This window comes from Brassica napus, chromosome A5 (assembly GCF_020379485.1).
Source record: "Brassica napus cultivar Da-Ae chromosome A5, Da-Ae, whole genome shotgun sequence".
NCBI classification, from domain to species: domain Eukaryota; kingdom Viridiplantae; phylum Streptophyta; class Magnoliopsida; order Brassicales; family Brassicaceae; genus Brassica; species Brassica napus.
Genome location: NC_063438.1, coordinates 22,751,226 through 22,769,272, shown reverse-complemented (window position 1 = coordinate 22,769,272; position 18,047 = coordinate 22,751,226). Strand labels below are relative to the sequence as shown.

General features: G+C 37.5%; 4 protein-coding genes across 5 annotated transcripts; 2 read left to right on the top strand and 2 right to left on the bottom strand.

Moving 5' to 3' along the window:
- The first annotated feature begins 879 nt into the window (after positions 1 to 879).
- LOC106452075 (probable polygalacturonase) lies at positions 880 to 4,228 on the top strand. Of its 2 annotated transcripts, XM_022719640.2 has the most exons (6): positions 880 to 1,365; positions 2,120 to 2,437; positions 2,515 to 2,635; positions 2,705 to 2,795; positions 2,880 to 2,950; positions 3,340 to 4,228. In XM_022719640.2, exons 1-6 carry the CDS (start codon positions 1,354 to 1,356, stop codon positions 4,008 to 4,010), a joined length of 1,284 nt encoding a protein of 427 aa, XP_022575361.1. In that variant the 5' UTR covers positions 880 to 1,353; the 3' UTR covers positions 4,011 to 4,228. The 2 variants fall into 2 exon arrangements, with proteins under 2 accessions (XP_022575361.1, XP_013749548.1); XM_013894094.3 differs by having other exon boundaries at positions 2,705 to 2,950.
- A 4,021-nt stretch (positions 4,229 to 8,249) lies between these two features.
- On the top strand, positions 8,250 to 12,284 carry LOC106452072 (two-component response regulator ARR1). The gene is made up of 6 exons (XM_013894090.3): positions 8,250 to 8,705; positions 9,190 to 9,342; positions 9,425 to 9,844; positions 9,928 to 10,004; positions 10,539 to 11,681; positions 11,993 to 12,284. The coding sequence occupies exons 1-6, from the start codon at positions 8,525 to 8,527 to the stop codon at positions 12,062 to 12,064; spliced, it is 2,046 nt and encodes a 681-aa protein (XP_013749544.2). The 5' UTR covers positions 8,250 to 8,524; the 3' UTR covers positions 12,065 to 12,284.
- An 18-nt stretch (positions 12,285 to 12,302) lies between these two features.
- On the bottom strand, positions 12,303 to 13,188 carry LOC106452076 (GATA transcription factor 17). The gene is made up of 2 exons (XM_013894095.3): positions 12,860 to 13,188; positions 12,303 to 12,764 (listed from the first exon to the last, which is right to left on the bottom strand). The coding sequence occupies exons 1-2, from the start codon at positions 13,040 to 13,042 to the stop codon at positions 12,450 to 12,452; spliced, it is 498 nt and encodes a 165-aa protein (XP_013749549.2). The 5' UTR covers positions 13,043 to 13,188; the 3' UTR covers positions 12,303 to 12,449.
- A 959-nt stretch (positions 13,189 to 14,147) lies between these two features.
- LOC106452074 (acetate/butyrate--CoA ligase AAE7, peroxisomal) lies at positions 14,148 to 16,899 on the bottom strand. The gene is made up of 3 exons (XM_048779756.1): positions 16,422 to 16,899; positions 15,267 to 15,857; positions 14,148 to 15,188 (listed from the first exon to the last, which is right to left on the bottom strand). The coding sequence occupies exons 1-3, from the start codon at positions 16,641 to 16,643 to the stop codon at positions 14,292 to 14,294; spliced, it is 1,710 nt and encodes a 569-aa protein (XP_048635713.1). The 5' UTR covers positions 16,644 to 16,899; the 3' UTR covers positions 14,148 to 14,291.
- Between the last annotated feature and the right edge of the window lie 1,148 nt (positions 16,900 to 18,047).

Sequence of the window (18,047 nt, the reverse complement as noted above, 5' to 3'; positions counted from 1 at the left end):
GCCAAATTATATTTCAATTGCCGTCTCTAAAAATATTATATACCACGACTTCCTAATCCACGGTTGTTTGCTCAAATCAAAACAGACCACATGAACTCCATGTGTCATTTTAACACATCATATACTTCTTCTCTCCTCTTGTCTCTCTCCTTCTGATTAAATAATACTCTATTTATATTTAAAATATTAATGTTTTTAAGTATTTTTACACATACTAATGTTTTAGTTTTATTTATTTAAATTGGTAGAGAATACAGTATATCTTAATAATTTTTTGAGAAAAAACTACTTAGAACATCTCCTTCATCATCATTCTATTTTTCTAATTCCAATATATAATTTGGATTATTTTTAAAAAAAATTATACTATTATTTTTCCATAATAGAGAGAAATAAAATTATTTTAAAATTGGAATAAGGTTTGAGTGAAATTCAACTACAATATAGATTTACTCTATTTTGGAAAAGTATATGAAAATGCTAGTAACATCTAAATTTATTTATTTTCTTATCAATTAATTGGTATTTTTTAATTAAAAAAAGTCTTTAAATAAATTACAGTACGTATTGTTTACATAGGAAAAAAAAAAGGTTTCTTAGCATTTAATAATTTGTATAGGTAGAGCAGAATCGAGACAAAACCAGTAATGTTTACATAGACAATTGTACTAGCAATTCTTACTTTTCAACTAGTTTTAGACTTAGAATAGCATTCAAAATGTAGAATAGTCGTGTCGGCAAGATATGCTGCTCCAATCGTTCAAGACAAAAAAAATACTCACTAGAAAATTTATGTAATTTACATAAGAAATTAGTTTCAATTATAATTATATAATAACGATTGGATTAGCATCTTATTTGGGCATGGAGTGAACACGCTAGTAGAAGTGTCTTTTAGATCAACTGTAGTTGTAATTCCAAAGCTATATACAGTATCTTGGTTTGCTTCTTTTTTTTTTGTTTCCTGACTCCCACATCTTAATTTGAATTTCTGGATCCTAAACATTAAATATAACAGTCATTCATGTATGTTTAACATTAATTAATTTTTACTATAGGGGAGGAAGGCCAAAATATCAGTCCATGATTTTGGTGAATATTATTGTCTGGTCCTTTTATGTAAATATTAATGTTAAATACTCGGATCAATAACACTAATAAATGATTTATTATTTTTACTCATATTGATTTGATAGCAATTCCAACAAACAGTGCGGTTAAACACATGTAAAAGTACTTGGCTTCTCTTGCTTCTTTCTCCTCATCTCCCCTGCTCTATTTTTCTTCTTTTGTTGGGTTCTGTCTTCGCCGAGACTTTTCTCCTTTCCTCAGAAACTTTAAGTTTCTGAGCTCATGAAGATGCCAGTAAGTACGTTTCTCCCTTTTGTTCTGTCTTTTTTTTTTATTGAAAACTCTTTTGCTTTTGTTTTAATTTGTCCATCTCCAATTCCAAAAGTATGAATTTTTGCAGACGAATCTCTTACGGGTTGTACTTCAGTTCTATGATTCTATCACTTGTTCCTCTGAATCTCTATTGTTTTTTCTCCAACTCCAGCAAATGAAATCTAAATGTTTTCTGAGTTTTTTTCTCTCTCAGCTCTGTTTTATTCGTTTCAGCAGAGACAAATCTGGAAGCCTGTCTAGATTTTTCGATTTATTTCCTCTGTTTTCTACTTACGTTCTGTTTCAAGCTGCTTGGATCTTCATATGAGTGGTTTTCTGGTCGATATTGATTATGCTTATGCTTATGTTTGTATCCAAAAGTTGTAAGTTTATGATCCTATAGCTGTTTCCAAGAGAATTATACATCTGATTTTCAAACATCAAAACCGATATTTTCTGATCAAATTTTTTTTTTTTCGGAACTTCCTATGTTGAATAGACTTCATATTTTACATTCTCACGAAACTCAATTTTGTCTGAATTATTTTTCTTACTTTCCCGGAATTTTCTCTAGACAAAACGTTTTTATTTGTCTCCCGTCACATAAAATTCTCGTTATTCATCATCACATGATTCACATCCATATTTTGCTAACATTTATTTGACAGTTTTCATCAGTTTCTATCCGATATTAATCAAAATTATTAAGCTGATAATCTCTTGTTGTATAATGCAGGTGGCATTGGTCTGGCTACTGGCATTCACCAATCTATTATTTATCAAAGTAGAAAGCAATAATGCCGTATGCAAGAAGACTTTCAAGTTAGACCCTAGACCTCACAGCGTCTCCATCCTCGAGTTTGGAGCGGTTGGAGACGGCAAGTCCCTCAACACGATTGCGTTCCAAAACGCTATTTTCTACCTCAAGTCCTTTGCGGATAAAGGCGGTGCTCAGCTCTATGTTCCACCTGGGAAATGGCTCACTGGAAGCTTCAATCTCACTAGCCACCTCACACTCTTCTTGGAGAAAGGAGCGACCATTCTTGCTTCACCGGTATGAAGAGTGTTTACCCAAGTTTCTTTGTTGGTTATAGTGGTGACATTGTTTCTATTTGTTCCTAACGTGGCTAGGATCCATCGCATTGGGACATTGTCAGTCCTCTACCGTCGTATGGTCGTGGAATTGAACTTCCAGGAAAACGGTATAGAAGTTTGATCAACGGAGACAATCTACAAGACGTAGTCATCACTGGTAAATCATAAATCATTACCTATTATTTGACTTGACGACATTGAGACTTTAACTTTTTATATATGGCAGGTGATAACGGGACATTTGATGGTCAAGGTGCGGCCTGGTGGGAGTGGCTAGAGTCTGGAACTTTGAACTATAGCCGACCTCATATCATCGAGTTCGTCTCATCCAAAAACATCCTTATATCGAACCTAACCTTCTTAAACGCACCTTCTGTCAACATTCACCCTGTTTATTGCAGCCATGTTCATATCAAAAAAGTTTTAATCGAAACAAGCGTTGATTCTCCTTACGTTCTTGGAGTTGTCCCAGGTAATAATCACTTCTGCCTATTAGGGCATCTCCATCCCCACTCCATTTTTTTCTCTAAAATGAAATAAAAGTGAATATGGAGTAAAGAATGCTCTAACCCAACTCCATATCTCACTCCATAATGAAATTTACTCCATAAATAGAGTAATCTATTTTTTGTTTGTTCATCACTCCATTATAGAGTAAAAAATAGAATAGGGTTGGAGTAATTTTACTCTATTTTCACTTTTACTCCATTTTGGAGAAAAAAATGGAGTTTTACATTGGAGATGCTCTTAAATAGATTACTAGTTTCGGCTTCCAACCTCATGATATTCAAAAATAATAATAATTTTTTTTTGCTAAAAATAATAATAATATTCACTAGCCATTTTATTTTTTTCTTTTAGATTCTTCGGACAATGTTTGTATCGAGGACTCAACGATCAACGTTGGACACGACACGGTCTCTCTCAAAAGTGGTTGGGACCAATACGGCATCAACTACGGCCGTCCAACCACAACCGTTCACATCCGTAACCTCGTCTTAAAATCTCCCACCGGCGCCGGAATCTCCTTCGGGAGCGAGATGTCTGGCGGAATCTCCGACGTCACCGTGGAGCATCTCACCATACACAGCTCACGCGTAGGCGTCGCCTTCAGAACCACCAGAGGGAGAGGAGGGTATATACGTAACATCACAATCTCCGGCGTCGTTCTCTCCGGTGTAGACACAGCCATCGTGGCCGACGGGCACACCGGGGCGCACGCGGATGATAAATACGACAGGGACGCGCTCCCGGTCGTGACGCGTATCGTCCTGAGGAATTTCACCGGAGATGGTATAGGATTGGCCGGGAACTTCACCGGTATCGAAGAGTCTCCGTTCACGTCGATATGTCTCAAGGATATTCATTTACAAACGAGTTCAGAGTCTTGGGTTTGCTCCAACGTCTCTGGTTACGCAGAGGACGTGTCGCCGGAGCCTTGTGAAGAGCTCATGAGTTCTCCGTCGGCTTGTTTCGCCGGTGGAAGGATATACGGTGGAGAAACGGCGAGAGAGTCGTACTACAGCTGGTAATGCTAGTAAATTCAATAAATTGGTGATGAAGAAGAAGAGAGTGGTGTAGTTTGGTTTATGATACGATTGAATTTTCAATTTTTTTTGGTCAGTGAAGTCATAAAATTTGTTGTCAGAGCGAGCGAGAACGTGAGTGTCAAGAAACAGAGTATATGTTGTATTATTTATGTACAGCTTCCCATTTCTTCATTCATGTTGTAAGATATAATTCATCTTTCTTTCTTGTTCTATCAAAGAATTGTGAAAAAGTGAGAATATCAAGATTTGGCGAATGCAGTGACGTAGCAGTTAAAAAGAATGGCACTAATCTATTAAGGCTAACAATGAATCACCAATTTGTATTTGTAGTATTAGCTTGTCATTATATTCAGAAGTGAAGACAATCTAAAATAGTATTAGCTTGTCAGACTGTTATAGTAGTACTTCAATTTGGTCAATCATAATAGTGTTTTTGTCCGAGCCTTTGTCCGTGTAGTAACTCATGTCTTTCTGGCTTGTAGACTTATAAATTATAGGATGCATACTGTATTGTAGATGCTCTGACTTCAACATGTTGTTCTCTACTATGTTTGAAAAATACTAATATTTGTTCAGATGACCAAAACACAAGAGTCTCAAATAAAGTAGCATGGGGATGTTAAAATCTGTATCTTTGTGTTTGAAGAAACTGTGCTGCCTGAGTGTGGAGACATTCTCATAGCTTTGGAAGATATATCCATCACTTGTTCATGAGTTTGAAGGCAAGTAATTATATTAACTAGACTATAACTTCCAATAACTTGTTATCTTTCCACCGAAGTGTATCATTTAGATAATCTGTTTGGGTTGAAAATGAAGATCTCGAACCGGTCAATACAGTTGCCGGCTCTCAAAAACATACCGAAGCTGTGGTCTACCGTTGTCGACTTGGCTCTCTGTTACTGGATACAGTCGATAACCATCGTCTCACTCTCACACACAACAATCACATTGCTGAATGCTGAGTGGTTCGACGGAGGAGAAAGGAAATGACACGTGTCACAATATTACTCTAGTTCATTCATCATATCCCTGTGGCCGCCAGCATCTTTTATTTGCCCCAACAGACACGTGGCTGTTCTTTTGGCCGTTGACCTCCACTGTTCCCCATACTTTTAGGTTGCTTCCACTCAATGTATTCATTACTCTTTTAAACCCATCAGATGATATGTCTTTCTGTTTCATTTTAAAAAAATTGGTGAGATTTTATATGATAATTAGTAAACAAAATTAGCTGAATGAAAAACTAATGGAACAAGTATATTTTAGATATTCAATGCAATTCCCTGTTATATAGTTGTTCATATTTCAGATTCAATAACAAAATTTGTACATCTTAAACATTAAAGAGTCAAATTTCAGCGACACATAAAGTAATATTTTAGTATAAACTAATTTTTAACCATTGCACCCATGTGGCTTTTACCATTTTTAAATATTATCGTTTCGGTTCATTGTAATTTTTTCAACGTATTCATTGTACATAGTCACGTGAAAATGGTCAATTTGAATGAAGATAAAAGAAATATTGATCAGTTGCTAAATATTGGTAGTAAGATATAAAACTCCCTACCAAAAGTTATGGGCACAAGATAGGACAACTAGCAAGAAGATGAATACATAAGTTATTTGACATAACTCCAATTCATTTTTAGGTTTAAACATAAGTTCACATTCTATCGGCCGGGCCGCATAAATAATATTTGGTTTTCAAATATAGTTTTAAAATCCATATGGATTCATATTTGAACCGGAAAGAAACAATCTTCAGCGGAGAGCGCGCAAGAAGTAATATATGATAAAACAAGAACATATTTCTATTGGAAGCTATCCGTTTTGAAACATTCACATATGATGATGGTGGGTGCATTTTCCACCAAGAGCTTCAGCAACTTTTCAGTCGTTTTATATAATATATAAATCCCTTAATTAGTATAAAAGCTATTTGGGTGTGCATATTATAGTGATTTTAAAGTTTTTGGTTCTGCCTAAAAAGCTGATACATTTGTGTTCTACAAAACCTTTTTCTGGTGACATGGACCTTAAGCTGATAAATATAAGTGACATGTCTGTCTAAGCAGCACGAAAGTAAGAAAAAATACATTAAAAACGCAAAAAGGTCATCGTAAGAGTAAAAAGTTTTAACAGAGAATATACGGTTCAGCGGGTTTCTTTCTTGGGAACTACTCCATTTTAGCTTTTGGCGCAGTAAATTTTTGTTTTTTTACAATCATGCATTCTTGTTTTCTTAGTTATTAGTTATTACTAATATTTAATATAATAATATCATATGTACACAATATAAACAAAAGAAAAAGAAAGCGATTGAAACACCATAACAATAGAGCTATATTGCCTATTTTCTATTTAAAGCTAGATAGGATCACTTTTTAGATAAATAGGTAGAACACTATAAAACTATAAATCTACGATGCCAAGCTCTCGTAGTAACAAGTAATTTTGATGATAAAAAGCTAGATACTTTTACTTTTTTTACCTTATGGTTTTATGTCCCAACTTGCTACTGGGGCGAAAGAGGGGGGAAACAAACGAAGACAACGATAGATGGTAGAGGTGGATGTAAAAGGTGCTAGTGATCTTATCCATTTCACGTGGACACGTGTCGCAGTGGGGAAAGCTTCTCGGTAACGTGATTTATATGTTTTTTTCATTAAATGCTTTTTTCTAATGATCTAAGTTTATAAGAAGAAAAATTAAATTCGACCAAGAGATTAGCCAAATAAATTGTAGTAATATAAATATATAACGCAAGGTATAAGTCGGTGCATATGAAATGAGTCTTATTAAACCCAACTCTATACTTAGTTTTTAAATACGAGACATGTCGGCAGTGCTAAACACCTGTTTAAGCAAAGTATATACACTGAACCGGGATAACTTAAAAATATTTACGTTGAGGTTGACAAATTTGTACATTTTTATAGCAGACCAGAAATAAGCCAAAAGTAACTATTTGATAGAAACTGGTTTATGCTGTTGTTATAACAGTACGTACTACGTATAATACGACGCAGCACAATCGAATAGTCAAATGTGTTTTGTCATCTGTACTAATATTTAAAATTTTGTTTCGAGGTATAGGCGATTGGTGGGTAGCATATGATGCTGTTAATCATTCAAACGAACCATTTGAGTTATTTATTTATTAAGTATCCAACGTTTTAATAGATGTGCATGTTATGTGTATACCAAATAAAACTGTAATTATCCTTTTGTTTTAAGAAAACTGATTTGTTTTTAAAATAATTAGAGCTTAGCTCAACATGTACGTAATGATAGGAAATGCTTAGGTGTATTTTGGTACCCTTAATCATATGCTTGAATGTGCGTAGATCGTATTATTTTGTTTTATTTAATGATGTTTATATTTGTTTACCATTTAGTTTAATACATGTAGGCCCATAATGCAGAAAGCATGGGTTCTCAATTACATAAATTTAAAGGGTAATTTTGTAAAAAAAATTGAACTTTAAAAAAATGGCTTATTTGCTAAATAGCCAAAAAAAAGAGAGTGAAATTAGATTTTGAGAGAGAGAGTAGAGAGAGATAGGAAGAGAAAGTAGGAGAGAGAAGGTGTTTTTAGTTAGTTAGTGAATTTTTTTTTTTTGTGTCTACTGGGTGCAATTACCCTTAAGAAAATAAAGTAGTGTTTGTATATGCAGTTCTTTATTTTAGGCAAATTCATTTTCTTGAACTAATAGGGGATACAAGAATAAAGTAAAAAAAACTGGGCAAATAACCCTGAGAATAGTAAAGATAATCTGTTAAGGTTGAGTTTACAACTTTAGATAACGAGTTAATTAAACTTTTACATGCATGAGCTGGATCCACGCATCAAGGGTGTTTGGACCCACTTTCTTCCAATTATACTTTCATACCCAATATTTTCAAAAAATGAATCCTAAGCCCTTATAATTTAACTATCTTACAAAATAGCCAGTACGTTAGCTAAATAGGGGCAACATCCAAATGTTCATTACAATTAAAAAAAACTTCTACATATAATTAGTTGTAATTTCTTAATTAAAACGTTGTTACCTCAAACCAAAATTGATTAATATTTTAAAATGGGTCTAAGATGAAAATTTATATATAACTGATTTAAATGTAGAGAAAGAAGAAAAATAAAGGGCATGTAAGCTCCGCATTTACAGAAAAACATGTATGTATCTGACATCATATAAGACATGGTTTTTTTTAATTTTATTCTTGGGTTCCATCTTTTGTAATAAGCTTTACTCTACTGATTAAAATAACAGAGAAGCTGTGAAGGTGAGACAAGCCTCATGTCTTCTTCTTCAACTCCCTAAGTCTCATCTCTCTCTCTCTCTCTACACTTTTTACCTTCAAATTAATTTTCACTCTCTCCAATTCTTATTCTCTTTTTTTTTCGTTTCAACCCAAATCGAATAAATTTCCCTTATTTCTGGGTATATATTCCTTTGTTGCTTTTGCTTTTTTACTTTCCGAGAGAGATGATGAATCCGAGTCAGGGAAGAGGACTCGGATCGGGTGGTGGGTCGAGCTCCGGTAGAAACAAAGGAGGTGAAGCCGTGGTGGAGATGTTTCCGTCGGGACTTAGAGTACTAGTGGTTGACGATGACCCGACTTGTCTCATGATCTTGGAGAGGATGCTCAGAACTTGTCTCTACGAAGGTTCGAATTCACAAAGACAAGATCTTCTCTTCTAGTTTTTGTTTTGTTTTTTATTTTGGGTTTAGTAATTTTTGATGATTAATCTCACGAGTTTATGTGTCTCTCTGTCCTAATGATTTATTGTGGTCCATTCTCGCAACAATAACAAAAAAAAGAAAAGATGTTATTTTGAGGGATAATTATGGTTTTGAGTTTAGGTTGTTGACTAACTCTGCTCTCCCAAATATAGAAACTTTTTAAGATTCACAATATTAATCTTCTTCACTTCCTTTGATTTAGAGATCACATGTTTTTTATTTATTTAACTTGAGGTTTAGAAGGATTCAAATCTGAGAGTCTCTTATGTTGCTGAGCTTTTGACTTGAGTTTGGTTTAGATCATGTTAATTCATGAGATCCTTGTGTCTCTCTTTGATCTAAGTTTAATTAATAGAGATCTCTCTTTTTTTATTTTTTTTCTTGTGTGTGTGTTTGTGACAATTCAGTAACGAAATGCAACAGAGCAGAGATGGCATTGTCTCTGCTCCGGAAGAACAAACACGGATTCGATATTGTCATCAGCGATGTTCACATGCCTGACATGGACGGCTTCAAGCTTCTTGAACATGTTGGTCTAGAGATGGACTTGCCTGTCATCAGTACGTTTCATTAAAAAAATTCCAAAAGCTTGAATCTTTTTATATATGGTTTCTAATTACTCATCTTTGTTTTAATCCTCAGTGATGTCTGCGGATGATTCAAAGAGTGTGGTTCTAAAAGGAGTCACTCACGGTGCGGTTGATTACCTCATCAAACCGGTGCGTATGGAGGCGCTTAAGAACATTTGGCAGCACGTTGTTCGGAAGAGGAGGAGCGAGTGGAGCGTACCGGAGCATTCTGGTAGCATTGAGGAGACCGGACAGCAGCAGCAACAGAGAGGTCCAGCTGTTTCTGAGGATGCGGCGGATGATAACGCTTCCTCTGTTAACAACGAAGGGAACAACTGGAGGAGCAGCAGCAACAACTCACGGAAACGGAAAGAAGAGGAAGGGGATGAGCAAGGGGACGAAGACGCTTCCAATCTGAAGAAACCGCGTGTTGTCTGGTCTGTTGAGTTGCATCAGCAGTTTGTTGCTGCTGTTAATCAGCTCGGCGTTGAAAGTAAAAGACTTTTAAAGCTTCTTTATTACATTTGCAGTTGTGAGATATGTTTTGGGATCTAATTGTTTTTTTTTATGACGCAGAGGCGGTTCCTAAGAAGATCTTAGAGCTGATGAATGTTCCTGGACTAACCCGTGAGAACGTAGCCAGTCACCTTCAGGTATAAACCTTATATACCTTAAACCGAAACATATGACCGGATCTGAGATTTTGAGAGCATAAACATTTCTTTTCTTTCTTTTTTTTTTTATCAAAAGCTATAAACATTTCTTAAGAACTTTAATTATTATTACTCCATCTGATATAAAAAGATCCATGTTTTAGAAAAATATGTTTCGAAATATACAATTTTACATTTTAAATGCAGTTTTTATTTTTATTCGACAAAAAAATGAAGTTTTTATTAAGTAACAATGGTAACTGTTTATTGAATTTATATCGGTTAAAAGTTACGAAAAATAATTAATCTCAATAAACAATACATTTATGTGAAATTTCGAAACATAGAGTATTTTGAAACAGAAAAAGTATTTTTTTAAAAATAATTTATGGGCTTTTACCTATATATATGTATATAATCTTCAAAAAAATTTGAGGTCAAGACAATGTTTCATTGGGATGTGTGCCCTGCTGGAACGAGCAGTTGTATTGTATCATACAGTATATTCTTAACCGGTGTTGTGTTGGCTTGCAGAAATACAGGATATACCTAAGACGCCTCGGGGGAGTCTCACAGCACCAAGGAAACTTAAACAACTCGTTTATGACGGGTCAGGACGCTAGCTTCGGTCCTCTTTCTTCACTGAATGGGTTTGATCTTCAAGCGTTAGCAGTCACAGGTCAGCTCCCTGCTCAGAGCCTTGCGCAGCTTCAAGCCGCTGGTTTAGGCCGGCCTGCGATGGTCTCCAAGTCAGGGCTACCTGTTTCCTCCGTCGTGGACGAGAGAAGCATCTTCAGCTTCGACAACTCGAAACCAAGATTCGGAGATGGGATTGGTGGTCATCAAACACAACAGCCGCAGATGAACTTGCTTCACGGTGTCCCCACGGGTATGGAGCCTAGACAGCTCGCGGGGTTGCAACAGCAGCTTCCTGTTGGTGGTAATAGAATGAGCATTCAACAGCAGATTGCTGCGGTTCGAGCCGGACATAGCGGAATGCTGATGCCTCAGCAGCAGCCATTCCCGCGAGGGCCACCCTCCATCAGGCAGCCTATGTTACCAAACCGTATAACTGAGAGAAGCGGCTTCTCGGGGAGGAGCAGTGTTCCAGAGAGCAGCCGAGTGTTACCTACAAGCTACACCAACCTCGCAACGCAACAACACTCATCAACTTCGGTAGCCTTCAACAGCTTCCAACAAGAGCTCCCCGTGAACAGCTTCCCGCTTCCGAGTGCACCAGGCTTATCAGTTCCGGCTCAGGTTCGGAAACCACTTTCTTCCTCTTCTTCTTACCAAGAAGAGGTTAACAGCTCGGAAGCGGGCTTCACCGCCCCAAGCTACGACATGTTCTCCAACAGACATAACGACTGGGATCTTCGGAGTATCGCCTTCGACGCGCATCAAGACGCAGAATCCGTAGCCTTCTCCAACTCAGAAGCCTTCTCTTTTTCCTCCATGTCAAGAAACAACAACAACAACGCAACGGTTGCAGCCACGGATCTTGGCCGGAACCAGCAGCAAACACTGTCAGGCATGGTACCGCATCATCAGGTTTATGGCAACGGAGGGGGCGGTGGCAGTTCAGTGAGGGTGAAGTCGGAGAGAGATACAGCAGCGATGGCGTTCCACGAGCAGTATAGTAATCAAGAAGATCTTATGAGTGCACTTCTTAAGCAGGTTTGATTTTTTTTTTGGTTTCTCTCTTATAAACGTTTAGCATTTAGAGTTTTGCGTTTTCAGTATATAACGCTTTCTCACCACTGGTTGCGTGTGTACCTTTCATGATTACGCAAACTACCACTAGCCAAAATAATGAATCTAGAATCTTTTTTTTTCTCTCACGAGAAGTGGATAATAAGTCAACTTTAAAGAGCTTCTTGGGCACTTTTTGTAATAATGTTTGTGTTCAAATTCCGACAGAAGAGCAAATAGAAAGAAACGTTGACTTAATAACAGAACAAACAATCATGTGTTGTTGTTGATTACAGGAAGGAGTGGCACCGGTTGTTGATACCGAGTTCGACTTTGACGCATATTCAATCGATGATATCCCGGTTTGATTGGATTAAACCGAAGGAGACAGATTTGTAATGTATCATTTACACGACCATCTGCTAATTACACTACATAACATCGTTGGTGAAAATTTGTTTGGTATATATTTAAATATAATCTGCGTGAAATTTTGAAAGGCAGATTGTATTTGTTTGTATTATTGTTAAATTATTTTGTAGGAGTTACTACTCTCTATTTAATGCATAGAAAAACGCCTTTGAATAATTTTGTAATGCTGCTCTCTTAAAAAAAAAGAAATTCATTAAGATAATGAATACATAACATTAGTGGAAACCAAACGTTCATACATTATATATATCTCTCTCTCTAGTTTAAACAACCTACAAAAAGAAAACGAAGAAGAAAGCTTTTATTATTCTTCATCGTTTTTTAAGCATAAACGGAGGCACAAGAGAGAGCCATGAGAAGCACGGCGGCGGCTCTCTCTTCCTCGCCGAGTTTACTCCACAGCCTCTTCTTCTTCTCAACCGGTGATCTCTTCATCACCGGAACTTTAAACCCTAAATCCAAAAATCTACTCATTATTCCTTTGCTGCTGCTGCTGTGATCATCATCATCTTCAAGGCTTACATCACTAGTATCACTGGTGATGATGATGCTTTTTCTGATTTTCTTCTCTGGTTTGATCCCGAGAGCAGCTTGCCTCTTCTTCCTGCTCTTGATCCCACACGCATTGCACAACGACTGCATATAAAAAGAAACACGTGTCGATCATGAGAGACTAGTGATCTTCAGATCCAGAAGATTGAAAAGTTAATGAGTATAGAGTTGTTCTCTACCTTAGGTCCGGCAGGGCCACCGCGCCAAAGGGGAGTTCGGAATGTTCCGCAATCAACGCAAGTCCGCTTCGCTTCGCCTCCACTACTTCCACTTCCACTGCTAATGCAGTTCTCGTTATCGACGTCAGATGACTCTCCGGAAGAATCAAGCTTTGTTTTCGTTTCTACTGATCCGTCAGACATTTTTGATCGTTAGCTGGTTTTGATGATAAGGAAGAGAGAGTGAGAGAGACGGCGAGTGGTAAAGTAACGGATTTTATTAACAAACTGAGAGTGCTTTTATAGTAGGTTAGGAAGGCGGGGGCGGAAGCCCTAGTATTTCGGGGTTGTTACAATTACTAAAATACCCTCGAGCTAGGGATTTTAATTACGTTTGGACCACCACCACCTCTTGGATCAAGATACTACAATTTACAAAGAAGCTACACTCATTCTCAGGCAAAGTTGTTGTACAAGACGCTTACTTAGTACATGAATCTGGCACACATCCATGTCTCTCCATTGAACTCAACATCTCTCTTGCTTCTTCACTCTCTCCCATTATCTCTTTACCTCAGAGCACTGCATGTAAAGTTTTATCTGGTTTCAAACCAATCCTCAGCATCGTTTTAAGCAATTCCTCAGCTATCTTCACCTTTCTCATCCTGACAAAAACTCTGAATAACCGCATTGTACCCGTTTCCCTTCATCTCCGCAAACAGCTTCACTGATCTACGAGTATCTCCAGTTGAACAAGAGGAGCGAATCAGGATATTAGTAGCAGGCAATCTGGTGAAACTTGAGGTAAGCCAAATCAAGGGAGTTAGACTTCACCAACGCATCGAAAGCCTCGTGCTTGGTTTCATCCCAAAGGAAAGATATATATCTACGCAAATTAAGACATGGTTACAGTACTTAATTAGTTGCCTAAACCTAACTCCCCCCGCGGCTGTTGATCAAAACGCACATCAACTCGTCGGTAATTCGATACCTTGAGTCCTCTAATCTCTTTGAGAAACTCCTTAGAGAGCAATAAAGGGCCTTTGCGGAACATTTGAGAAACTACTTGGTGATTCGCTGTAAACATTTGTATCCGCAAACTCTTTTACCTACAACTGTTGCGTTTAAAATAGTCTTATTAGTAAGTCCGGCTCACTAGAAATCTAACGTATTAGACATGTCTTGTCCTCGTTTAATCTTAGCTTTTGTATTAATCCACCTGATAAACGAGTGAATGATTTTTTTTTTCTTTCTAATTTGGTAGCAACAGCTCTTCTTTTTTCTTTTTTCTTTCTTCATTCCATGTAAAAGTTTGAACGAGAATTACATGTATAGAAAAGCCATACAAGATATTACAAAATGAAAATAACTTATCTGTTATCATTTGGAAGACACAAGTTACACACAGGAACGTAAAAACGTATTATTTTGAAAACGATGTCACTTCCGCTTTCTACAACCTGCTTCTTGGTACTGGTCCCATCTCTTTCGCCTTAGTCCTCAATACATGCTTCTGAATCTTTCCAGTTGCCGTCTTCGGTAATGGCCCAAACACCACCGACTTCGGAACCCAGTACGCCGGCAGCTTCTCCTTGCAGAATTTCATTATATCCTGAGCCAACTTATTCTGGTCTTGTTTCTCGTAACCGCTCTTGACCGTCACAAAAGCACACGGAGATTCCTGCCACCGCTCGTCTGGCCTGGCCACAACAGAGGCTTCAAGCACCGCCGGGTGATGATACACGACGTTTTCCACCTCCACGCTGCTGATGTTCTCACCGCCAGAGATTATAATGTCCTTTGACCTGTCCTTTATCTCGATGTAGTTGTCTGGATGTTTCACCGCGATGTCCCCTGAATGGAACCACCCACCAGCAAACGTCTCCTCGTTAGCTTTTGGGTTCTTTAGGTAGCCTTTCATCACCATGTTCCCTCGGAAAACGATCTCTCCAGCGGTTTTACCGTCTGCAGGAACAGGTTTTCCTGTCTGAGTGTCGATTACATCAAGCTGCTCCATGCCGATGTAGCGGACACCTTGGCGAGCATTGAGCTTGGCCTGCGTCTCGGGAGGGAGGGAATCCCACTCGGGCTTCCAAGCGGCTACGGTGGAAGGGCCATACGTCTCGGATAGCCCATAGGTGTGAGTGACTCGGAAGCCCTTCTGGTTCATGGAGAAGAGAACAGAAGGTGGAGGAGCAGCTCCTGCGGTCATGACATGGACTGTATGTGGAAGGGGAAGGATAGTGTCCTCTTGAGGAGCATTGACAATAGTGTTGAGGACCACAGGAGCCGCACAGAAATGGGTAACGTTATACTTGGCTATGCTCGAATACACTTCTTTCGCCGTGACCTGAAACAAACAGTTTAACAAAATCATCTAAGTATGTCAACTTCTTCTAAAAATGAAGATTAAGCTCTCAAGCAGTACCTGACGGAGACAGATGTTAGTACCGGAGAGTGCAGCAAGAGCCCAAGTGAAACACCAACCATTACAATGAAACATAGGGAGCGTCCACAAGTAAACAGAACCTTCTTGCATCCCCCAAATAAGAGGATTACTCAAAGCCATTAGATACGCTCCTCGATGATGAAGCACCACACCTTTCGGGCTAGCGGTTGTTCCCGAGGTGTAACCAAGAGCAATACTCTGCCACTCATCAGCTGGTGTCTCCCAAGCATAGTTAGGATCTCCACTTCCAAGAAAATCCTCGTATTCTACGACTCCTTTCGACAAAGCCCGGTTAAGCGACTCTGGTGGACAAGTGTGATCACCTATGACGATTAGGAGCGGGCGTTTGAAGCTGCTCCCAGCTTTCTCCTCCATGAGTCTCAAAGACTCCTCTGCAAGAGTGAAAAACTCTTGATCCACCATGATAACAGCGCTCTGAGAGTGGCCGAGAAGGAAAGCGATAGTGGGGGCGTTGAGACGGATGTTGACGGCGTTCAAGACGGCTCCACACATTGGTATTCCGAAATGAGCTTCGTACATTGCTGGAGTGTTGGGTGCAATTACAGCCACCTGAAGAAAAAAAAATGCAATAATTCAGATTACAATAAGACCAAAGCAACCAGTTCTTGTTCATAAAAAAAGTAAAGATTCATGCGAGAGCAAGCATACCAACTAAGAAGTAAAGATTCAGAACATTATGGTTACTCCACATGATTCCGTAAAATTAGATTCTATATGATATTTGATTATAGTATTATATATGAAAAAAATGCAATTATTCAGATTACAATTAGACCAAAGCTTCGTAAAATAAGTCAAAGATAACATCAACATAACCAGTGTATATCGATGAACAAGATTCATACACAACCAGTGTTTTTGCCAACAACATATATTCTAACCAAAACGGTTAACCGGTGGTACAGAATTAATATCAATCGATACGATTTCGAACCGGGACAATAATAGAAATTCAATTTTAATTGGGGACGAAATAAAACGATTCAATGTTCCCATCAAAACTGGAGAAAACGAAAAACAACTTTTCAGCCAGTCAACACGGATTCAGACGATATTCACGAAAATTAATTTTAATTAATAATTTTAAAAAAAGGGAAGATCAAGAGCGATTACCGTGGAGCCAGGTCCAATCGAACGATCGGCGAGAGCGGAGGCTAGACGGCGACATCGCTCGTAAGTCTGCCGCCACGTGTACTCCAAGGATCCGTGAATCAGCGATTTCCTCGTCGGATGAACCGCCGCAGCCCTGTCTAAGAACCAGAGCGGCGTCAACGCGGTGTAGTTCGCCTGAATTTTCGGAAGGTCGTCGATGTCACGAGACTTAGTCGCCGCCATCTCTCTATCTCTCTCTTTGTCTCCTGTTTCTGAAGTGAGTGGAGGAACAATCACACGTTGGTGAAGTTGAAAAGGTGGGAGAGGAAGTCTTATATGGAGTGTGTGTGTGTGTGGCCCTTTTGGGTGAGGTACAACTGCCACGTGGCGTTCTCTGAGTTTTCCGGTTTAGTTTTGTTAGCGGACCGGGAAAATGGCCAAAATAATCTGAACCGAACGAATTTTGTAAGGTCGTCGATGCAAATTGAGGATCAGACTGTCACTGTATTTGTTTAGCTACATCGATGATAACAAAAAAATAATATTCATAAAAATATGGAATGTTGCTATTTTCTACTAATTATTTCTCTAAGTTTTATGGATTTTGCAATTGAGTAAAATAAAATAAATTTTAAAGAGATCGATTCTTACTCACCTTATCTAATCCTCAACTACAAAAATAGTTGATTGTATAATTTAAAATCACTAAAACAAGATAAAAAGGATAAAAGTTCAATAAATAACACATCTTTCTAATAATATGAAAAAGGTTAGCAAGTGAAAGCAACTTTTTTTCTTCTTAAGATTCCTATTTAACTAGGGTTAAGAATATTTAAGAGGATCAGAAGTTAAAACAAATTTACCTGGTGGTGTTCTTTATGACGGCAGCAACCTTTTTCAAGATTATTTCTCTCTGAACTTAATAGCAACACAAACTTTTTGTTTTTTTTTTTGAGAAAGAATAGCAACACAAACTTGACAATTTATATTTGAATTTGTTTTCTGAATCTATGTTTTAATAGCAAAATGTGTCCTTTTTTAAATAGAAGACTACCCTGTTTTAGTAATTTGGCTGCGGTCTTTGCTGACTTGAACGTTTTCTTCTTCTTTTTTGGTAAGAGATAACACAGATCTTCTTCTTTTTTCTTCAAAAAGAGATAACACAGATCACAATCATAATGTTAGGAGATCAAATTCAAAACATAAATAGATTTTTTTTATAAAATAACAAAAAATCTTATCCTACAGGTCAGCAAAACCAAATAAGGAATCTTTTTTTTCACTAAATAGAGCTTCCAATAAATAATAAGGAATCTATTTAACCTAAATAGAGCTTCCAAGAAATAATAAATTATTAGACAACCTTTTTTTGAAAAAACTATCCAAATTATTTTATCTTAAATGTTTTTAAAAAGAACATCAGGCTATAAGGTCTTTTCTAATTTATTATGTTAATTTTCAGCCTATTATGGTTATAAAATTAACAGAAAACAACAATATTTTATGATTTACTATCAGTTTTATTGTTCATTAGATTAATGCATTTATTACGATTAAATGATCTCATTTTCTTTCTTTATCATTATCCATCCCATTAAAGAGTTGTTAACACTGTGACCCGACGCGTAAATAAACTTACGTAAATAA